Here is a 22,161-nt window from a genome sequence, read left to right as displayed (position 1 = left end):
TACCTTACATATCTGCGAGTGAATGTTTTCATGACGTGAATAAGTGAACTTTTATAGTCAAACGGCAGCAACTCTTAGGTCGCTTTCTTATTTCCAACTAATATGACGAGAAAAATCTTTAATTGTAAATGCTAAAGTTTGGTATTTACAACAAAGGAACCACTACAAATAAAATATAAAAATATATTAAAACGTAAGTGACACCTTGTTAATGTTCCACCGATTAAGACCATAATATATAATATCATGAGTCGAGAAAAGAGGAGTGACGGACTGAGTTTAAAAGAACTTTGCATAAATAAATTATACTAATAAATTGCAAAAGACTTCGCCAGTCATAATAAGGTTGGTCTCATCACTAATGTTAAAGTTTCAGTCTTCAGCAGCTTTGTCATAAAATTAAGAATAAAAAACTAAAAACTTAACTGCAAGAAACTGGAAAGAAAAAAATAGCAGTACTATTTAAGGAAATTCCAAGAGGTTGTAAATTTACATTTCACATATTTACGCTTTCAACAAATACCCCATCGACAGGATCACAATCCTGTTAAGTGCTATCACAAATATTTACAAACAAAGAAACTCAAAGAATCAACTGCCAGCTGCTGATTACAAACACTTAGTGTGATTTGCAATAATATATATATATTTCTAGTTCTTATTTTTCTTGTTCCTTTCTCTTTTTCCTCTTTTAGCAGTGGAACTACACTAGAGGAATTACAATGGCAACAAAGTAAAAGAAAAAGAGATGTGTTTCAGCAATCTGAAACATAAAAGTAGCAGTCTATCAACAGAAATACTTGGGAACCCACAATGTGCAGCTGCTTCTTCGTGATCCTTTGTGCTGCTTGTGGGTTGTGCAACCGATACCAAGGGTATTCACTTGCCTCGGACATACGGGTTAACATGCAAGGGAGTTTGCCGACGTCTGGTAAATTTCATCCACGTGAGTTGCAGGAACATAAACTGCATTCTTCAGTGAACTGTGTGTTCGACCATACAAAGCATATATGCACGCCCCTAATAATAGCCATATTGATACGCGGGCCCAAGTTGCACCACTGCAAGAAATGCAAGCAGACGTTTGAGAATGCTGAGTAGTAATCCTTAAGATTAAAATGATAAAGAAATAGTGGTACATCACGAGTAGTGAATCTAGGCATTATTGACGACTAGCCCATCTTTAGCGAATATAGGAGAGTGCAGGAAAGTATGTGTACAAGTCAAGTGTTCCACACTAGTTGAGGGAATGGGTTGTTGTCTCCTTATATGGTTTTGGGCAATCTTCACATCATGAACTAGCTTGGTCCAAATTCATTTTCTTAATATGGTATCAAAGTCAAACTCATCAATATTCTTTGTTTACCCAATGTTGGACCCTCATATTATGTTGTCCGCACTCTAAATGATATCTGAGCAGTGTCTCAAATTGGTTAAGGGAATGAGTTGTTGTCTCCTTATATGATTTTGGAAAATCATCATGAGCTAACATTCGGGGTTGAGTTAGGTCCTAATTCATTCTTAACAGTAAAAAACAAAAATCTGAAATATAGTCCGGCAGTGCATAAAATAATAGCAAAGACGTTCATGAAGTCTTACCCGAGATTAATTAATAAGTAGACATTGATGAGAATGCAGGCAATAGGCAGAAGTGGAACGAACGGACAAGTGAAACCTGAATAGGAAAAAGAAAATACATTTTAAATTTGTAATGCAGAACAGGCATCACTTGCCGTCAAGCACAAGCAATATAATTAGATAATTGATGTGAGCATGACCACAAGTAAGATGGTACCAAAGATCATTAGACCTAAGGTCGAAGCTAATGGGATGAAAACCCTTTAATCAGGCATAATGATAAAGCATACCTCCCGTGTGTCCAAAGCTGTGCCGCCCATCATCCTGGTCTATGCAAGTGAGCACTATCAGACCAGATAGCAGGAGAAATCCGCCGATTCCACACAGTGTGTACCTTGCAGGACTAATCACAACATCAATTTACTGGAATCAGATTTTGGTACAGCAAAAGTAAGGTTAGCAGAATATAACTACATCAGTATTTGTCACACATTTATGAAAAATATAACAAGGTTTTACTCTGATTTAATGATAGTTAAATATGCGCCTGTAGATACATTCATGAATGTCTATATCCAAGTTGGTGTACAAACTTTCCCGGTGTTTAACCTTATAACACATTTGCACACTTCTTAAACCTCCTCTGTAGCCCTCCAAACTTTAAAAAATAAACAGGTAAGAGAGAGAGAGAGAGAGCTCACTTGGGCAAGCTAACAATTGAAGCGGCGGATGTAAGGATGAATACTCCAATACAGATGGACATAATTGTCCAGCCAGCAACTTTCCGCCTTTGACGTACTATATCTGCAACAAAATCAAGAGAAGCAAATTAAACTGGGAAGTACCTATTTAGATTATTCCTTGTAAATGACAAGAATATAACGATCACATCCTTGACTCATGAATGCGATGTAAATAAGGGAAACTGGAGAAGAAGGGCTCATGAACCTAGTGCGTCTCAGTATTTTCATTATTATTATTATTATTATTATTATTATTAATTTATTTATTTTGAGGCCATTTTATTGGATCATGAGGTATGGAAATACAATTCCTACACAATAATGGTAAGAAAGAGACAAGACTGCAATCAAGAAACCAAGTTAGTTCTTATTGCTTTTTCCTTCTTCAGATTAATCAGATATCTGCTCTTTCACCCCTTGCTTTTCCTATTCTTTTTTAGCCATACCTGATACAAGCTATTAGATTTACCTTGGTCGCAATTTCTCAATTTCATATACATGAAAGCATTTTTGCTTATACAGAATGTTTACCAAGTCATAGCATAGCATGCTCATTTCAGCACAAAAATACTCCGCCACCTACTACCAAGAATTCAGAACTTACAGTTCAGCTTTGCTGCCGCTTTTTCCACAAGAGGATGCCCAACTGAAATCTCAACTAACAATGGAGTGCTATCTCCAGAGGTCACAGCTGGAATTTTGGTGGTCTCGACATCAATGTCTGAACCACTATTACAGCCGCTATGTCGCAGGCTTACTGAGTCTATTGCCTCCTGAAAAGAGGACGGAAGTGGGACCTCATCTGGTGGGACATATCGGAGAATCAGTACTGAAATAGCCACCATTGTAAATGCGAGAAGTGTACCAACACTAACCTGTGAAAACAGAAACATAATCACGACATGCAGAAACCCGATGAAAACCAAGGGGCAGAAAGAAAGAATAGGCAAAGATAAAACATTTTATTCCTGACTAATGAGAGCTGTGAATTACTCTCAAAGTTTACTTGACACGTACGGAAAATACGACATATTTTCATGTCATTATCTATTAGTTAACAATGAAAAGCATTCATTAAGCTTACAAGGGCTTTCTGGTGTTGTTCGCATAATTCTTTCCAACTAACAAAGAATGTGTTATAACTCTCTAATTGAAAAAACAACTTAAGGATACAGAAAGGGAGATTCTTTTGAGCCAAAAACAAACATTCATTCTAGATATCACTCTTTTGTTGTCTTTGTTCCCTCCCTCCAAACAAAGAGAACTACACACAACAAAGGGAACAAAAAATATATAACTGATATTTTTTATGTGTTTCAACACCATCTCAAACATGCTCCGCGTCATATTTTGACACAATCCTCTATGCAATGAAGCACTCAAACATTTGAATTTACAGAAATATAGTGCCAAATAGGAAGAAAAGGAACAAGATGATAGCGCTGAGATGATTGTGGAAGACTTAAGAGAGACTTCCGTCGGCCTTTAAATCTAATTTAATATGTCCAGAAGGTGAACATACCATTCCTGACAACTGTTCAACGTCCATGAAAAATGCTAAGGTTCCAGAGAGTAAACCAGTTGCTACAGTGCCCTTAACCGGAACCTGAGTGCGTTTATTAACATCTGAGAAAAATGAAGGCAGCAATCCATCCCGAGCCATTGCCATAAGTATTCGTGGCTAGAATCACAAACAAAGAACATGAAAATGTTGTTAGGTACTGAAGAAGAGATCTTCTTAGCATCAAAACATAAGGTAGAATCTTGCTTCATTGAGGTGAAACTCAATTCTTAAATATTCAATTACAATCCCAGTTGAAAACAAAGATCAACTTTAGCGCCAAAAGTAAAAGTATGAAGAAAAACCAACTCTGCTTGTCCCTCTCTCAAAATGTGAGGACACTAGTACATCTAATGATATAAGATGTAATATCTAAGACTTCAAAGTGGTTATAAGTCACATACCGTCAAGTTTCCCAAGTTACATGCTACAGTTATACAGTATAATGCCAGGGAAGGATTACAAAGTATCTAGCATAGAAAGTTATACATCTTAATTGAACGAACAAGTTAAATAGTTTTAATCTAATCAGATTTTGGTGTCTTAAGTAATTTCAAGCTAGGTCGGCTTAGAAATCTACATGATGCAGCTCGCTTACCTGAGGCAATATAGAACCCATCAATGTTGAGCAAAGAGAAGTACAAGCTCCAATAGTTATGATATATCTGTAATGAGTCTCGAGAAAGTACATTAGAATAGAGAGTATTAAAGTAAAAAAGGCGGATTCACATCAAATAGTTCAGCCTTAAAGATAAACTAACGGCAACATCATTAGGCCAAAAGATTAACTTACGCAGCCCAATTAATTCCATGGCTTGCAAATGCGGAGGAGATTGGGGTATCTGGATCCATAGCATAATAGGGTACTAAACCAACAATAACTGCAGAGACTAACATGTAGAGAGAGCAGCATATCGATAATGCAAAACCAATTCCCATCGGCAGGTCGCGTTGAGGATTCTTCACCTTTTAGAGATGAACAATAAGAAGTAAAATTAAAGATAAATTTTAAAGGTTTAAGAATCTTCAACAGAGATAATACCTCATAAATGAAAAAGTATATACAGACTTAAGAAATACCTCCTCAGCGGTACTAGCAACTGAATCAAACCCAATGTAGGCAAAGAAAACAGTTGAAGCACCAGCAAGCATTCCATCAGCTCCGAAGGGAAAATACCTATCAATTGAAGAAAAACTGAGAAAGACAGATCGACAGAAGGAAAACACAAAAGAATTCTAGTGCAGGACAGCCAATTACCCAACGGGGAGCTCATAGCCTGGCCATCCAGTTTTGAAGCCCAGGTATCCACCAGCAACAATCACAAAAAACATGGCACATATATTTACTGCAGTAACAAATCCTTGTACCATTGTACTCTGCAAAAATGTCACTGAATTAGCATAATTCAAGAACATAAACTACAAAGAGATGATTTTTTGTATATGAAAAATACCTCCTTGATCCCAACACACAAAAGCCCAGTGACAACAAAAACTAAAATTGCTGCACATGGGTCCACTGTAACATTCAGTCCTGGGATTGTGTGACGAGCTAAGAAAGTTGGCAGGCTGTCTGGACCTCCAAAAAGCATGGCCTGCAAATAGAAAAGAATGAAAAAGTATAGTCGATAAGCAATAGAATAAGTGACATTTCAAGATGTGAATTAGGCATATTTTCCCGCATGGATACACAGCATCTGATCATTTATCTTCACATGCATCAGAAGACCTAAGTAAAGAGCAAAAAGCAGATTGCCACATGGATACACAGGATGGGATGCTCCTAGGTGGGTGCAGTGATTCATCCACTTGTGGATCCCAGTAACTCTACTTTGTATGAAGGGTGCACACTCACAGTAAGGCTATCTTAAGGGAAGAGACAGCTAGACGTATTACTTATAAGGAAAAACCTAATAATTTAGAAGAGCATAAAAGAGAAAACACTGCACCAGATTTGGAGATATGCCTCGAGCAACTGCAGAACCTCCAATTGTGTACTCCAATACTACTGCCCAACCAATCAGCCAAGCAACACTGAGAGGGAATGGGGGTATAAATTTCAATAAAGGACATATCTAGACCTCAAAAATTTAGAAACAAAATTATAAAGCATTATAAGAACTGAAATCGTAAGTCATGTCTGATAGGAAAAGCTATTATATGATAAAATCAAAATTCTTTTTCTTTTAATCAGTTAGCAAAAGATTTTCATTAATATCACAAAATCCAATCACAAGATAAAAATTTCATGCACGAAACTTTGTGGCATTACCCCTCTCCGACGCAAATGTAAGAATAATGATAGGCACTCCCAGCTGATGGGCAACGGCTTGCAAGCTCCGCATAGCAAAAGGCAGAAAGAGCAGCTGCTATTCCAGCTATTAGAAAGGAAATGGTGAGGGCCGGGCCTGAGTGCTCTCTTGCAACTGTGCCAACTAGAATATAAACCCCAGCACCAATTGTTGAACCAACCCCTGGGAAATCAAATCACAAGGCTTAAAATTTTATCAAGCTGACCAGAACTGATACATAGACATCCTTTTACCTAGCAAAATTCAATATAAATCGACCAATCAACCAACAACTCTTCAATCTCAAGCTAGATGGGTCAGCTATAAGAATGTTCTGTGTCCATCCTCCTCTATATTGGACAGTGCATATCTAAATGAGCACAACCCAATAAATTCAGTACGCATAGGAGTTATTCGACTAATTTTACACTAGCTGTCAGCATACTGTTAAACCTTTCCCTTTATCCGGACTTGGAACCAGCTATGCTTTCGGAATCTCATAGGTACAGTTAGCTAGCAAATTCATCAGAAACAAAAGTTGCCTAACTTATTCCTCCCAAGCAATCAGCATCAAAAAAGTCAAAGAAAAGAATCAGCCTTGAATGTTAACAGAGGAAACTAGTCTAGTCTTGCAATAACTATTGTTTGTTGATATTATCAGGACATCAGTTTCCACTATGAGTAACCCAATTTGACATGCCATAACATAAGAACAAAGGATAACAACAACAACAACAACAATAAAAAACCCAATGTAATCCCACAAGTGGGGTATAGGGATGGTAGCGTGTACAAAGACCTTACCCCTACCTTCAAGGACACAGAGAGGCTGTCTCCGGAAGACCCTCGACTTAGGATAGGTAAAAGGAAGGGCAACATAAGAACAAACGGATTATAAAATAATATTACTAGGATTTAAAGAAAGTAAGGGAAAAAAAGAAGAAAATAACTACCATATCAGCAAAAAAGATTGAATAATTTCATTTAAAAGGCTAAAAAGCAAACTTTAAGGTCTATTTACTAAAGGTAAAAGATAATCAAGAAACCATAAACATGAACCCCAGAGGATAAACGAACTAGATTAAAAAAGAAAGTTGTCATTTTTATACCTATAGCAATAAGATGAGGAACAGTTAAGGCCTTAGCTAATTGATGAGCAGAACCAGACTTTGAATTTGCTGAATCAACCTGTTTCCTTCTTACAAGACTTTTCATACCCCCAAAAAAGCACCCTCCTTTATCCCAACTACCACTACCCCTATCAATCTTTTCTCTGTCACCAACAAATCCCATGATAAAATTTCCAAATGGGTGTTGAAAAGTTTTGATCTTTTTTATAAATACTTTATATTATGAATATGGAGATGAGAAATATATGAAAATCTTGGATAATTTCCAACTGGGTGTTGAAAAGTTTTGATCTTTTTTATAAATACTGTATATAATGAATATGGAGAAGAGAAATAGAGGAAAATCTTGGATTATAAATCAATCGATATATAGATAAGAAGGGCTATGAGGAGGGGGCTGAAAAGTGCAAAACCCAAAGGCAGAAGAAAGGATAACAGATTCTTTGGAGATTAGTGACCTCTGGGAAGCAGAAGAAGGAAAATGGGGCAGATTCAGCTGCAGAAATTTTACAGAGAGAATCCTATACAAAATTCAATTAATCCAATGAAATGAAGTTGCTTTATTCTTGTCTGCTATTTCACGCGGGGGGCGCGTGTGCCTATGCGAATGAATTCTATTTCTACCACCACTTTCCTTGTTTACCCACCTCCTCTATTTTCGTTCATTCTTTTTTTAGTAAGTTTTTGGGAAAAAGCAACAAATAGGAAGGGTCCAACGTGAAATTTGTATTTAGGGAGTACAAAATGCTTGTGTCAAAAGAATGTATAGACTTAAGAATATACAGACATACAAGATAATAAGTATCAATATAAAAGATATGGACTAGTTGGAATTTAGACTTAGTCATGTTGATATATTTACATTAAATTCAATGTTTACTAGAGACTCTTTCAAATTTCTTTAGAATTTTGTATAGAAATGAACATCATTGTTGTTTGTCCCAAAAGATATTGAATCCTTTTAGGTTAAATCGATTAAAGAAGATAAAAAGGTAAATCTTAGTCAAACATAATAAATTCCAAATCTATAAACAAACCAGAAGATGATATTTAAAATGAAGTAGAAGCGATAAATTATCGAAGCCTTTCATTTCTTCTCTCACCAGTCGATGAAGATGACTGTTGTAGAAAATCTATCTCAGGATTGTTTTCTTTCTTTTGTTCTTAGAGAGATTACATAGGAGAAGGAGAGAAAAGAAAGGAAACAAAGCCCCTCTTTCTAGGAAGGTCTCGTTCCTATATATAGTCATGGAGTTATTGACATGTATTTGGGCCATAGCCCCCCTTACTTCGCGCCCGCTTTCGTCGCTCCGTGAATACGTGGTTTGGCATAATAGTGTCGTCTTTCTTTATCCCATTGTTTGGATGTGGTCCCAATTGGATCGACCACAGAGGTCAGATTTTGACCAATACAGTTAGTCCCTCCGTCTGTCGGGGTCGTCCCTTGTCGGGCCCCGTAGACGGATGATGATTTCCGTTTGTCTAGGAGAAATCTGACTGTCTGCCCCTTGGGTATGATTTTCGGAATCGAGCAACGTGTTGGCACCTTTTTGATATCTTTGAACCGTTGCGGCTGTTTCGAAACCGAAACGTCGTTTGGATTGAAACGTTGTTCGTGGTTACCGCCATTACGACACACGTTCCCGGGAAATCGAAACGTTTCGTGCCCTATCAGATTTGATTGGCGAATCTTGGGTTTCATGCTCAGGGGATTTATGTCTCCTATAAATAGAAGGAACTTTCGTGCCATATCAGATTTGATTGGCGAATCCTGGGTTTCATGCTTGGGGGATTTATGTCTCCTATAAATAGAAGGAACCCATCATTTGATTGACACACTTCCTTGTCCTTTACTTGAAAGAACTTCGCAGATATACTTTCTTTCTGATACTTTGAATTTTTATTTGTCCCCAATTAACCGAAAACTTTTCATTCTCCTTTTTCTTTGTCTTTTTGCTTCACCAAATTGTCGCAACGGCAGGTGATTCTTCTCGCGCTGACCTCCCTGTCGCAATTCCGGCAGCGAAAAGTGATGTTCTGGCCACCGGAGGAGCAGAAGTGGTGGAAGATGAGGAGGTCCCGTTGGTAGCCGAGATCTTGCCTCGCCCCGGGAAAGTATGGACCGACTTCTGTAGTCCCGCCAGGAAGGAGCCGGAACCTGTTCACTCTGTTATAAGAGAGGATGAGATCGCAGAATTGAAGTCTAGGTGGGGCATTCCTCGCTAAATCGAAATACTGCCGGTAGTAGGGGACGACATAGTCCATTTTGACCGCCCAGGGTGCTGCGTATTCTACGCCTACCCCTTTCTTGTTGGATACACGCTTCCTTTCTCTCTCCTGGTGGTGAATTTCTACCGTTTTTACGAGGTATGCCCCGCTCAACTTTCGTCGTACCTATATAAGTTGTTCATTATGTTGCTCAAGTTTGCGGAGCTCGCCGGTCGTGAGATCACTTTGGGGAATATGCTCAATATCTTCGCCCCTCAGCTCATTCGCGGCATGATGATTTACATGCGCCATTGAGGGTCGAAAAGTCTGGTGGTGAAGATGGATGACAGGGCCAACCGTCGATTCTACGAGAATTATTTCTACGTGTGGACTGAGCACCTTGTGGCGGATCCTATGGGGTTCCCTAAGAAGCGGAACTTTGCGCGTAAGTTTCTGTACTATTAGTCGAAGAGATGTCTGACCGTTTTTCGTTGCACTAAAACCCTGTTATATTTTTGCAACTGTGAAACTACCCCCTCCATCTGTCGAAAGCATCCGCGAGTGGGTAAGTGACATCCTTCCTCATACGGCAGGGGTCCGCACTTGGTCGACCTTTTATGAAAAATATGGACGTAAGCCCCTTACAGGTGAGATGTCGTTTCGTTCGCTACTTCTCACTTTTCTCCTTTTTACTTAGTTTCTTATGTGCTATTCGTCGATGTCAGGGAGAGTGCAGAGGGCAAGGGCTCCTCCATTGGCTTTTTGTCAACCTACATCGTCTGCTCGCCCTGCTGCAATATATACTGCTCGAGATTCGTCGAGGGCTGCTTCGGTCGAGTCTAAGGCTATGGTCATACCTACAGAAGCCATCCCTCAGATTGAGGCTCCGACCCATCCCGCTCGTCCGTCGGGTGAATCTTCCCGTGCTGAGGAAGGAGAGGGACGGTTCAAGAGGCGGCGAGTAGAGTATGGGACAATATCTCCGGTTGTGATACATCTGGACGAGGACTCTCCCTTGACGGGATCTGGGGTGGGGGTTGATACTGTTCCGCCTGTGGATATGGATCCAGCCGTTATGTCTGCCCCATCGACGGAGATTCCTGCCACTATCGTTGATCAGCAACCGGCCGCGACGGGGGGTCAGATTTCTGAGGCTGTTGTTATCATTCTAGATGGGCCTTCATCGTCACTATGTGGTCGTGCTTCTTCTTTGGCTGTTGAAAAAGGAAAGGGCGTAGTGGTCGATGACTACGAGTCCGAGTCAAATCTCGATCCCGATGATGTTAGGATTTTTGAAGAGTGTCTTACCTATTTAGTGGTTCATGCGGGAGGTCCGTCCCGTATTCTTGAGATCTCGTCGAATATCAATCTCCTGGGGGATACGGAGGACCTGGTGCCGTAGTTTGACATCTTGTGTTCTACTGTTGAGAATGCGGCTCTTCGGGACGTTCCCGACATTGATTTGATGCACGAAGTGGCCGCTATAAGCTTGAGAGTACGTTATATTTTTCTCTCGTGTTTCTCTCAGTCCCACGGTAGTCCCAGCTACCCAAAACTTCCCGAACTACATTGACCTGATTCCTTTATAGCCAAGGATATGTAGGAAACCTTTGAAGCAGAGGTTCGGTCAAATCTTTCTAAAAATGCTTCCCACGGAGTATTCGAACGGGCAAAAATCGCTCGTGTCCGCTCACTTTATCTTTGTACGAAAACTCTTCGAGTTTCCGCACAAAGAGGGGCAGCTGTGAGCACGTGATTTTTGCCTTACGAAAAACTACTCCAAAATAAATCAAAATAAATTTCTTTTACTGTGTAATTTCTGAATTTGCGTGGTGTTAAATATTTGTTTATGTCCGTAAAATGTTTGCTTTGTTATAATTAAACAAAATTAAAATAAAAATACATGTTTCATGTATATCTAGGATTTAAGTATGCATTTAATTAAGTTAATTTAAATAAAATCATAAAAATATGCATTTTGTTCTATTTTTTCCACTGTGTGATTAATGTTGTCTATGTGTTAATAGTTGTTAAAAAGGTAATTAATATCTTTGTAAGGGTAATTTTGTTTTTATAATTTTAATTAAGATTTTTTTTAATTAATAATGAAATTAGAAAATAATAAAAATAAAAAATAATACAAGTTGTACAAAATCGGACCTGGATTAAAATCCAGGCCCAAAACATTAATCCCCCCCCCCCACAGCCCAATCCGAACAGCCCAAGTCTGACCCAGTCCCAAGCTAAGACCAAACGACGTCGTTTGGTCACCTCTCATCAAGGGCCGTTGGATTAAATCCAACCAACGGTCAAGATCCCCTGCCCTTACCCGCAACCCATAACCCGACCCATTGACCCGACTCAGTCCGACCCCAACGTTAAACCAAACGACGTCGTTTGGATTAGTGGATTGATCCTGGCCCTCCATCTTACTTGATCGGACGGACGATACCAATCCACCCCACCCCTATATAAATCCCAAACCCTTACCCCGGCCCCTAACTAAACACCCCCTCATCCTCTCCTGTTCATCGTCTTCTCAAACAGACCCCTAACCCTAGCCGCCCCTATTCCCCTTCGCCTGAAACCCGGCGGCATCAACGCCGCCGGTCACCAAAGTAACACCCCAGAACCCCCTGAGCCTCCTCTATCCAAATATGTTATCTGCTTGGTTCGAATCTCCCTGAAGGTTCTCGAATCTTCATTTGAAGATTCGAGCCAAGTTCAGATCTAAACCAAACAACACTTAGTTAACACCATAGCTTCCCCTAGTCATCCTGAGTATGGATCTGTTGGTTGTTTGGCTCGAATCAGTTCTGAACTTCTCGAATCTTCTTTTGAAGATTCGGACCAAACAAGGACGAACTCAGATCCGTTTCAAACTAACACCAAATGACCCCTAGGCTACCCTCACCCTTATATCATGTTTGGTTCCTTTCGAATCTAACCAGAAATGATTAGGTCCCAAATCGAACCTTCAGGAAACCTAGAAATACCAAACTTCTGGATTTTTGTCCAAATTGATTAAAGGATTGAGGTTTAATCGACCTTAGTCGAAGTATTTTCAGTGGAAAATACTTCGACTAAGGTCTGTTTGATTTCAAACAAAAAAATCTGAAAGCCGAGTTGAGTTCGAGTCTGATTGAAGATTCAGAGGTATTTTCTATTTCTTTGTGTATTCTACGTGTATTGTTGTCTGTCTTAATAGCTTTTTAATTTTTCATATTTGTTTTGATCAATTCTGTCATTTCTGTCTCCTACCTATCTACTTAATCCGAATGTGAATTGTTTCTGTTGGTTGTGATTGTTTACAATGTGTGTAATCGACTCGATTAAGTTCGTCGATTAGTTATATTACGAATTTTCATTTATGAAAATGTTAACTAAAATAGTCTGCTTCTATTGTTTTAGACTAATTATTGACAAATGTTGTAAATAGTCAATTGATTAATGCTCGTCAATTAAATCATGATTGTTTGTGAATCAGTGAATTCAAATGTTGCTGTATATGTTGTTTTCTGAACAGGGCATTGTCAGTATATTGACAATGCTCCTGTGTATGTTTGATCTTAGTTCAATTATAAGTTCAGTTTGCATTATTGTGCTGAACCCAGTGTAATATTGTCAAGTTTGAGTTCAAGTTTACAAATGATGATTAGATGTAATTGTGATAGAACGTTTACATTCTTAGGATTCAGTCCAGAACCTAAGAGAATTGGTTATAGCTGTGTTAAATCAATTTGATAATTAAGTTTGAACAGATTTTTAAATCTGTTTTGTAAATTCTATTATGATTTTTGCATTTAAGGCAGTAATAACAGTAATTACAGTAGGTTTTCAGGGGGTATTTGAGGAATGAAACAGTAGGGTAATGTAATAATGCTAGTGTATTATAATGTAATGTTAGTGGCTATAATTTAATGGGATAATGGGAAACAAAGGGTAATGGGAGTGCTGAAAATCAGGGAAAAGGTTTTACATAATGGGATTTAAAATAGTAAAGCAGATTTTGAATGGGATTTTCTGTTTTTAAAAAAGAAAGAAAGGGTCCATCCAACATTAATAGGGTGCAACCAGCCCTGTATAAATACAGGAGCTGGACAGACCTTAGAGGAGGGCTGAGAGAATTTTTAAGAGAGTTTTTAAGGAGTTTTTTTTAGAAAACTTGAATACAGTTTTCAGACAGAAGGGAGTTTCAGACAGAAGGAGAGTTTTAATCAGTTTTCAGAGGGAGGGAAATCAGTTTTCAGAAGAAGATTAGTTTGAGAGAATTTAGGAGAGGAAGAAGAAACAGAAAAAGAACAAAAAGAACAGTCATACACACACACAGATATACAGCATCAGAAACAGAAAAATCAGAAAAAATGGGAATTTGAAACTGAAAAGAAATTGAAATCTGAAATATTGTTTCTTTTGTTGAATCTGTTCAACCTTACTTGGTTCCACTGATTCAGTTAACATCTGAAGTATCTTTTAAAAAATAACTATACTGTGCATCTGTTTTCTTCGGATCTTATTATTGTTTAAATCTGTGGGAATACTGGTATTTGGCTGAATTTGTTACTGCTGCTACTGCTGAAATTTACTCCTTCCACCTTCATTTTCAGGTACATGTCTTTTAAATTTTAAGTTGGAAAGAGATTCAACATGATTCATCAATGAAGTTTGAATTGAAATTTTGTTTTCTATTTGTCCAAGTTCATCAATTTAAATTTCATTTTTTTATTTTATGTTAGTTAATTAGTAGTGAATTCAATTTGATAACTATGAGCTAATTGTCTTACTTTGAAAGTTCGTATAAAGATTTGTAATAATATTAGCTCATTATCTCATTAGTTTAATCATATTAAATTGTCAAAGTAGGGAATATGGCATGAATGTTGGTCATTATTTAATTTTGTTGTTGGTTAAGTAAGAAGTGATGTAGAAGTGCCAAGAAAACTACAACAGTGATATTTATTGTTAAATAAGGTTAAGATGATGTTGTTGGTATATTTTTATAAGATAATAGATGTGTGTATAAAAGTTGGTGAAAGGTGATATGATGTAGCTTATTACAATGTTAAAACGTTATGAATGTTTACGATATACAGTTAAGTTGCATGTAAGGAAAATTTATTGAATTAACTTGTAATAATTCAGCCATTATAAACTCGATGCCTATCTACCTTCATAGACAAATTGATCAAATAATTAGGCTTATTAGATTAAAAGCGAGTATATGAGAATGAAACGAGATGTATAAGTACCAATTGCAACACTTGATATCAATGGTAATTAGAAATAGAATTTGCATTAAGTAAATCATGAAAATTTTTTGGAAAATATTTCCTTCCTTTATGAATCGTTCATTTTCAGTTTCATATGCAATTTATTCTTTGATATATATATATATATATATATATATATATATATATATGTCATATTTGTTTTTTTTAAAATAGTATTAATCATATTTTTATTCTGTCCTTTGAAATTGAATAGTTGGAATGAATATAACTTATATTCGGAAAATATAATCAACGGTCAACATTTAATAAATTGTAAATTCTTTTCAAAGAATTTAAGGGCACCTTAAATGGGAATTTATCATGATTTTCACATAAAAATGTATAGATATAATAAACAATTTGTGGAAAATCCCTAATATCATTACAAATATTTTGCGTAATTAGGGATACGTTCGCGTACCCTGATTATATTTTTAAAAGCAAAAAACTCGGATTATGCGTATGCGCAACTTCGAGCGAATATTTAATAAAAGGATTTTTCCAAAAGCGTTAAATTAATTTCACAAAAAACCTGAGATGTACGGTTCACTATTCAAGAAAAACAAATATTCTTGATTCGACATAATTTCGAAAAATGATTGTTTAATAAATATATTATCAAAAATTATTGTGTACACGTACGCGTGACACAATTCTGCATTTTTTTAAAATTTATAACACGAATATACGTACGCGTAATTCGATTCAAAGAAGGGTCCTTAATCACAATAAAAGCGGTATAAATCACGTAACAAAAGTATTTAATCAAGACAATTAAGCCAATAATAAAAACAGTTAAGCGGCCGTGCTAGAACCACAGAATTCGGAAATGCCTAACACCTTCTTCCGGATTAACAGAATTCCTTACTCAGGATTTCTGGTTCGCAGAATAATAAACAGAGTCATATTCTCCTCGATTCAGGGATTATAGTTGGTGACTTGGGACGCCTTAAAATTCCCAGGTGGCGACTCTAAAACAAATAAACAAATCCCGTTTCGACTGTCCTTCAATTGGAGAAAACTCCCCACGCGCCCCGCGGGCGCGGTGAAAAGGAGGTGCGACAGCTCTGGAGACTCTGCTGGGGACTTAAGTTGTTACTATAACCCAGAACCATTGGTTCAGGGTTTAAAGAATTCGAGCTTAAAATATCTGTTTTTATTGGCTTTACTTACTATATAATTTTCAACTGTTTATATGCTAATATGCTAAATGTTTTTTTTACCGCTTTAATATTATTTGAATTGTGAATATATACAACTGCTACGAAACCCCCTTCTTTCTGAGTCTTCTGAATTTATGGTGTACACGTGCGCGTGACCCACCTTTCTGTTAAAGTCATACCAAATAAAACGGAGTTGGGACAAGTAACTAGGCCGGGCAGACTTTCGTGCTCCCGGTACGTTACCCCCGCTTCGGCTCAAACTGTCCGTTTGGGTAAGCCAGGTTTAGAACAATCAACCTAAGGTTTTACACTTAGAATAACTCAGCCATGTACCGGATCCCTAGTAGGAACGAATATTTGCATCATATGCATTTGGCCTTGGAGACTCAACACAGGGGTTGGGTCTGTCTAGAACAGGTGAACCCAAAATTAAAAGACCATCATGATGCATCCTACTTGTTATTTGTGCATTCATTCGCCTCGAACATGCTTGTTGACCAGCTTAAATAAAATCTTGGTAAGAAGAAAGGAGTAAAATGGGTTGCTTTAAAATTTTCGAAAAAATATAGTTTTAAATTTTGAAATAAAGATATTTAATAAATAAAAGAAAAAAATTCGAAAATGATTTTTAGTATAAATTTTTCCAAAATAAATTTTGACTTTATTAAAATTAAATTTCAGATACAAAATGAGCACTACACAAAGCCCCTCATCCACAAGTACGGAGGAATTTCTATGTCAGCTTCAAATGTGGTGGTATGATTTAGGCGAAGACGGTCAAAAATGGGTCGTCAAGCATTTGGGAAATCTCACGGACATTATGAAAGTTGAGCCTCGGGATGATCTGATTACGGCATTAGTAACTTTCTGGGATCCTGTTCACAATGTTTTTCGTTTCTCTGACTTCGAGCTTACTCCTACATTAGAGGAGATAGTTGGCTATGTTGGTTTTGACGGAAGTTTAAGAAATCAAAGCTTGATATTCACAAAGGCTCCTTCAATACATCGATTCTTCGGTCTTCTGAACATCAGCAGTCAAATCAGGAAAAGCAATGTCATCAATGGATGTTGTTCCTTCAATTTTTTGTATTCCAGGTTTGGAAAGTCAGATGGGTTCGAATTTCATGAGAAAGGCCTTACTAATAAGCAAAACAAAGACACTTGGCAGATGCACCGTCGATTTGCTTTCATGGTGTCTTTTCTAGGAGTCATGGTCTTCCCAAATAAAGAGCGAACAATTGATATTCGCACCGCAAAAATTGTGCAAATCCTCACCACTAAAGAAAATCACACCCTTGTTCCCATCATTTTATCATATATTTATCGGGCTCTGACTTTATGCAAATCAGGAGCGAAAGTCTTCGAAGGATGCAAAATTTTGTTGCAAATGTGGGTGATTGAACATCTCCAACAACAGCCCAAGATCATACAGTATGGGTCAAACAAAGCTAATTGCATCGAGAGCTATGAGGAAAGAACAAAAAATTATCAAGCTCCAGAAGGGATAGAAGCATGGGTATCTCGTCTAAAGGTTTTAACGGCAAATCAAATTGAATGGACTCTAGGATGGCTCCCGATGAGAGAAGTAATACATATGTCAACCTCAAATAGTTATCTATTACTATTGGGATTGAGAAGCATTCAACCGTATGCACCACTAAGAGTCCTAAGGCAACTAGGGAGATATCAAATAGTTCCTGATGAGGAAGATTTGAGTATGCAAGTAATCGAATTACACCTAGAAGCCACTATTCCCGAAGCTCTACTTCAGCAGATGTGGAATGGGTGCCGGTACTTGAAAAGTGATACTCAAGTCCTAGACACTACCAAAGGTGAGATAAATCCTGGATATGCAAGGTGGTTCGAAAAACGGTCTCGCGTGGATGATGTACCAGAACCAGAGCTAAAAAGGCCAACAAAAAGACCCCATGTTCAAAACGTCAATGATAAAATCCAAGAGCGGTTGATCTGGGGAGAAAAAGAAAAAGGGTACAAAGCAACTATCCATGCCCTAAAAGAAAATCTAAGAAGCTTCAGTTTAGAGAAAGATTTGCAAGAACAAGAAGCCGAAGGCGAGAAAAAGAGTCTAGCTTATGAGAATGAAAATCTTCATGCTCGATTCCAGAAAATGAAAAGAATCTCTGAAACGCCAAAGAGGAGCTGGAAGGATCAAAAAACCATCGCCAATCTCTTCGAAAAAATGCAAGATTATGATTCCATTCTTGCGGAAAACGAAAGGGCATTGAGCAAAGCAAAAGAAAGGATCCAACAATTAAACGAAGAAGCCAGATCTAACAAGGAACGCCAAGACATGCAATCCGAAAAAGACAAGGCTCAATTCAAGAAGGAAAAAGACTATTGGATGCGATCAGAAGACCAGCTTCGTGCACAACTAGAAGAGGCTAGAAGATGCAATAGAGAATATCAACAAGCAGACCTCGACAGGGAAAGATCGCAAGCAATATTAGAGCAGGCCCGACTCCGAGCTCTATTAGAATCAGCTTTAGATCGTGAAAACCGTGTCAGAGATATAGCCACCACTCGTCAGCAGCAATTGCAAGAACAAGACCAACGTCTCCAAGGTTTCAGGGCACAAATCCACGACCTGGCAGTCTTCACATCCCAAAGTTATGTAAACTGCCAAGGAATGGATTATGAAAGGTTTACAGAGCATGCGCCCACTTTTGCTCGTCATCTAGCAATGGAGTTGGAAAGGATGTATCGTACGCTGGGAGGCCATCCAGGTCAAGCCCCACATTGAGCAGATAATCCAATATTAGAGAACAAAAGTGGAAAGTGGGGCATGTTGTGAGATGTTATGAATTATATCTTTTATTTTGATTTAAGTGTGTGTGTTTCAAGCTATTTTCTTAAAGTTTTCAAATGTAATTCCATCTTTGTGTAATAAATAAACGTGCTTGACTTTAGTCCAAACTACGCAAGGTCTGATTCATGTTTGGCATGATACGTAGGCAATCTCTAAGATTCGACCACCACGATAAAAATATATATAGTAAATAAAAGCGAATGACAATTTTTCAATTTCAAGAAAGCTGGGACGACACAAGCAACCGAGCGAATGCATAATAGAAAGGGATTATTTGTCTAGGAGCATTGCATCTCAATGTGTGATTATATATGTGTTAAACTCTCAAAACTAACAAGTTTGTTCATTTTCAGAATTCAAGCAGTTAGTTTCTCTAAAGAGTATACTGGCATATTATCACTATCACACAAGATCAAAAGGACCAATACCCGAAAGTATGTCTATCCCAGATGTTGACACAGGTATGGAGATAGAAGAGATGGATGTCGGAAAAATGAAAGAAGAGATGTTTAAGCTCAAGCAGCAAATGGCTGAAATGTACCAAGCTTGGTCTACAGGACAGTTACCCCCATCTTACCCAAATAACCCTGCTCCATCAATGACCCAAACTCAGGATAATATCACCACTGAATTATCCCCAAGTTTCCCCATTTATCAGCACTACCGAGGCACCACCTCTCAGACACCACAGTCTCCACCTCCAAAACCAGTCCCGTACCTTCCTCCACCTATGACTCCTGTTTTCGTAGCACCTCCCCCTGCTACATTTCACAAATCTCCTAGTGAGCCTACATTTCAGGCCCAAGACAACCAATATTCCCCCCCGGAGCCCACCTTCAAAGCCTCTGAAATCAATTCAACTGCTCCTCGGTTTGATCTCCCAACCGAAATTGACAAGCCAGCCAAAAATGCTGAACAAGAAGAGATGTTCAGGAAGGTCAAAAGTCTGGAACAGTCGTTCCGAGACATGCGGGGATTAGGTGGGCAAGTCAGTGTAGCATACAAAGATTTATGCTTATTCCCTAATGTACAATTGCCATTTGGCTTCAAGATGCCCAAATTTGACCTATACAGCGGGCACGACGACCCAGTAGCCCACTTAAGGGGTTTCTGTAGCAAGATGCTAGGAGCTGGGGGAAAGGATGAATTATTGATGGCTTACTTCAGTCAAAGTTTAAGCGGATCAGCTTTGGAGTGGTATACACGCCAGGACCATGGAAGATGGTACACCTGGGATGACCTAGCACAGGCATTCGCATACCATTTCCAATACAACCTGGAAATTATCCCAGATCGATTATCTTTGACCAAATTTGAGAAGAAACACAATGAAAGTTTCAGAGAGTATGGTTTTCGGTGGAGAGAACAGGCAGCAAGAGTGGATCCTCCTATGAAGGAGAGCGAAATGGTAGATTACTTCCTCCAAGCCCTGGAACCAACTTACTATGCCCACTTGGTTTCAGCGGTTGGAAAATCATTCAACGAGGTAGTAAAGATGGGAGGTATGGTGGAAGAAGGCCTCAAAACAAATAAAATCATGAGCTATTCAGCAATTAAGGCAACTACTCAAGCTATTCAAGGCGGGGTAGGAGGAATCGGAAAGAAAGAAAAGGGAGGAAGCAGCAGTAGTTGATTCAGGAATTTGGCCGGGACCCAGAGGTTCACCACTTTACTATAATCAACAACGACCTCGCCAATCAGCTTACCACCATGATTCATCCCAACACTACTATCACCCTTCAGAGCCTCATTTTGCCATTAACCATGCTCAAGCATACAATCAGCCACCTGTTCACACCAATTGGCGTGCTCCTGTCACACCAAATACCTACCCCCGAGCTTATCCCGGACCAGGTTTCAGGCCTAGGCCAGCATTCAGGGGAGAAAGGGAACAGAAAAAGAAAACTTACACTCCATTGGGAGAGTCTTACACTAGTCTGTTCCACAGATTGAGACAACTAGACATGCTGAGACCAATACAATCCAAACTACCCAATCCCCCACCAAAGAATCTGGATTACACCATTAGCTGTGAATATTGCTCCGGTACACCAGGCCATGATACGGAGAAATGTTGGCATTTGAAAAATGCAATACAAGAGCTGATTGATACTAATAAAATCGAGGTTCAAACCCCCGAAGCTCCAAATATCAATAGAAATCCAATGCCAGCCCATCAAGAGGCTAACATGATAGAAATCATACAAGCTGATGGGAAGACAAAGAAGACGTCGCAAACTGTCATGATGATCAAGTCTCATGAAACCAAGCCAGATAAGCAGTTAATGGAGGAGAAGCCGGTGTCTAAGCAGAACAAGAATGGTGACGAACCGTCTATGATAGTCGATGAGGTATCATCAAGCAAAGTTGCCGCAAGACAAGAAAGGCCGAAAGTGATAGTACCAGGGGTTGCTAACAACCCCATTGTATGCGTGGAAGGAGCACGTACAGATCGGGTTATTATTGCACCTGTAATCCAGCTGCCAGTCATCAACAACAAAGCCGTCCCATGGAACTACGAACGAGTGACTGTAATGTACAAGGGAAAAGAAATCAAGGAAGAAGTGTGCGAGATGCAAGGTTTGACTCGTTCGGGAAGATGTTTTACTCCCGAAGAGCTGAGAAAAACTAAAAACAATCCAATGCCAACAAAGAGAGCCGTGACGGAAGAAGAGGCAGAGGAGTTTTTAAGAAAAATGAAACTACATGATTATTCTGTTGTGGATCAATTAAAGAAGACCCCCGCTCAAATTTCATTGTTGTCATTACTGATCCATTCAGAGGAACACCGTCTGGCGTTGATAAAAATCCTGAATGAAGCTCATGTTCCTGAAAATATCTCTGTAAATCATTTGGGCAAAATAGCCAACAGAATCTTTGAGACAAACAGAATTACATTTGCTGATGATGAATTGCCTGTGGAAGGTACCGAGCACAACAGAGCTTTTTACCTCACCGTGAAATGTGAAAACTCCGTAGTAACCTGGGTATTGGTTGACAATGGGTCCAGTGCAAACATATGCACTCTCTCCACTTTAAACAAATTAAAAATTAAAGAGGAGAGGATCCAAAAGAATAGTATCTGCGTACGAGGATTTGACGGTGGAAGCAGAGATTCATTTGGCGACATAGTACTGGAACTAACTATAGGGCCAGTTGAATTCACAATGGAATTCCAAGTGTTGGACATAACTGTTTCTTACAACTTGTTGTTGGGTCGACCATGGATCCATGCTGCTAAAGCAGTCCTGTCAACACTACATCAGGCTGTCAAGTTTGAATGGGATCATCAAGAAATAGTCGTGCATGGAGAAGAAAGTTTAAATGCTCACAATAGCACCATTGTACCGGTCGAGGGAACAGAAATTGACCAAGGACCATGGGTATACC

The 22,161-nt window shown here is 38.7% G+C and overlaps 1 protein-coding gene across 1 annotated transcript; it reads right to left on the bottom strand.

Moving 5' to 3' along the window:
• Window positions 1-436: 436 nt before the first annotated feature.
• LOC107811889 (cationic amino acid transporter 2, vacuolar) lies at window positions 437-7,948 on the bottom strand. The gene is made up of 14 exons (XM_016636882.2): window positions 7,283-7,948; window positions 6,155-6,356; window positions 5,832-5,916; window positions 5,337-5,477; window positions 5,141-5,259; window positions 4,963-5,059; window positions 4,676-4,848; window positions 4,481-4,547; window positions 3,844-4,002; window positions 2,926-3,196; window positions 2,280-2,382; window positions 1,869-1,981; window positions 1,600-1,675; window positions 437-1,061 (listed from the first exon to the last, which is right to left on the bottom strand). Exons 1-14 carry the CDS (start codon window positions 7,464-7,466, stop codon window positions 902-904), a joined length of 1,950 nt encoding a protein of 649 aa, XP_016492368.2. The 5' UTR covers window positions 7,467-7,948; the 3' UTR covers window positions 437-901.
• Window positions 7,949-22,161: the final 14,213 nt, after the last annotated feature.

This window comes from Nicotiana tabacum, chromosome 5 (genome assembly GCF_000715075.1).
Source record: "Nicotiana tabacum cultivar K326 chromosome 5, ASM71507v2, whole genome shotgun sequence".
In the NCBI taxonomy this organism is placed as follows: Eukaryota; Viridiplantae; Streptophyta; class Magnoliopsida; order Solanales; family Solanaceae; genus Nicotiana; species Nicotiana tabacum.
Note: the sequence above shows the minus strand (reverse complement) of the source record. Positions and strands in the feature narration are given on the sequence as shown.

What these genes read in the sequence shown, in the direction of transcription:
- LOC107811889 (XM_016636882.2), bottom strand. Translation starts at nt 7,466, where the DNA reads ATGGGATTTGTTGGTGACAGAGAAAAGATTGATAGGGGTAGTGGTAGT. An exon ending in TACATTTGCGTCGGAGAGGG is followed by an intron (nt 5,917 to 6,154) that starts GTAATGCCACAA and finishes ATTCCCTCTCAG; the next exon opens with TGTTGCTTGGCTGATTGGTT. An exon ending in CAGCTTTGGACACACGGGAG is followed by an intron (nt 1,676 to 1,868) that starts GTATGCTTTATC and finishes TTTCCTATTCAG; the next exon opens with GTTTCACTTGTCCGTTCGTT.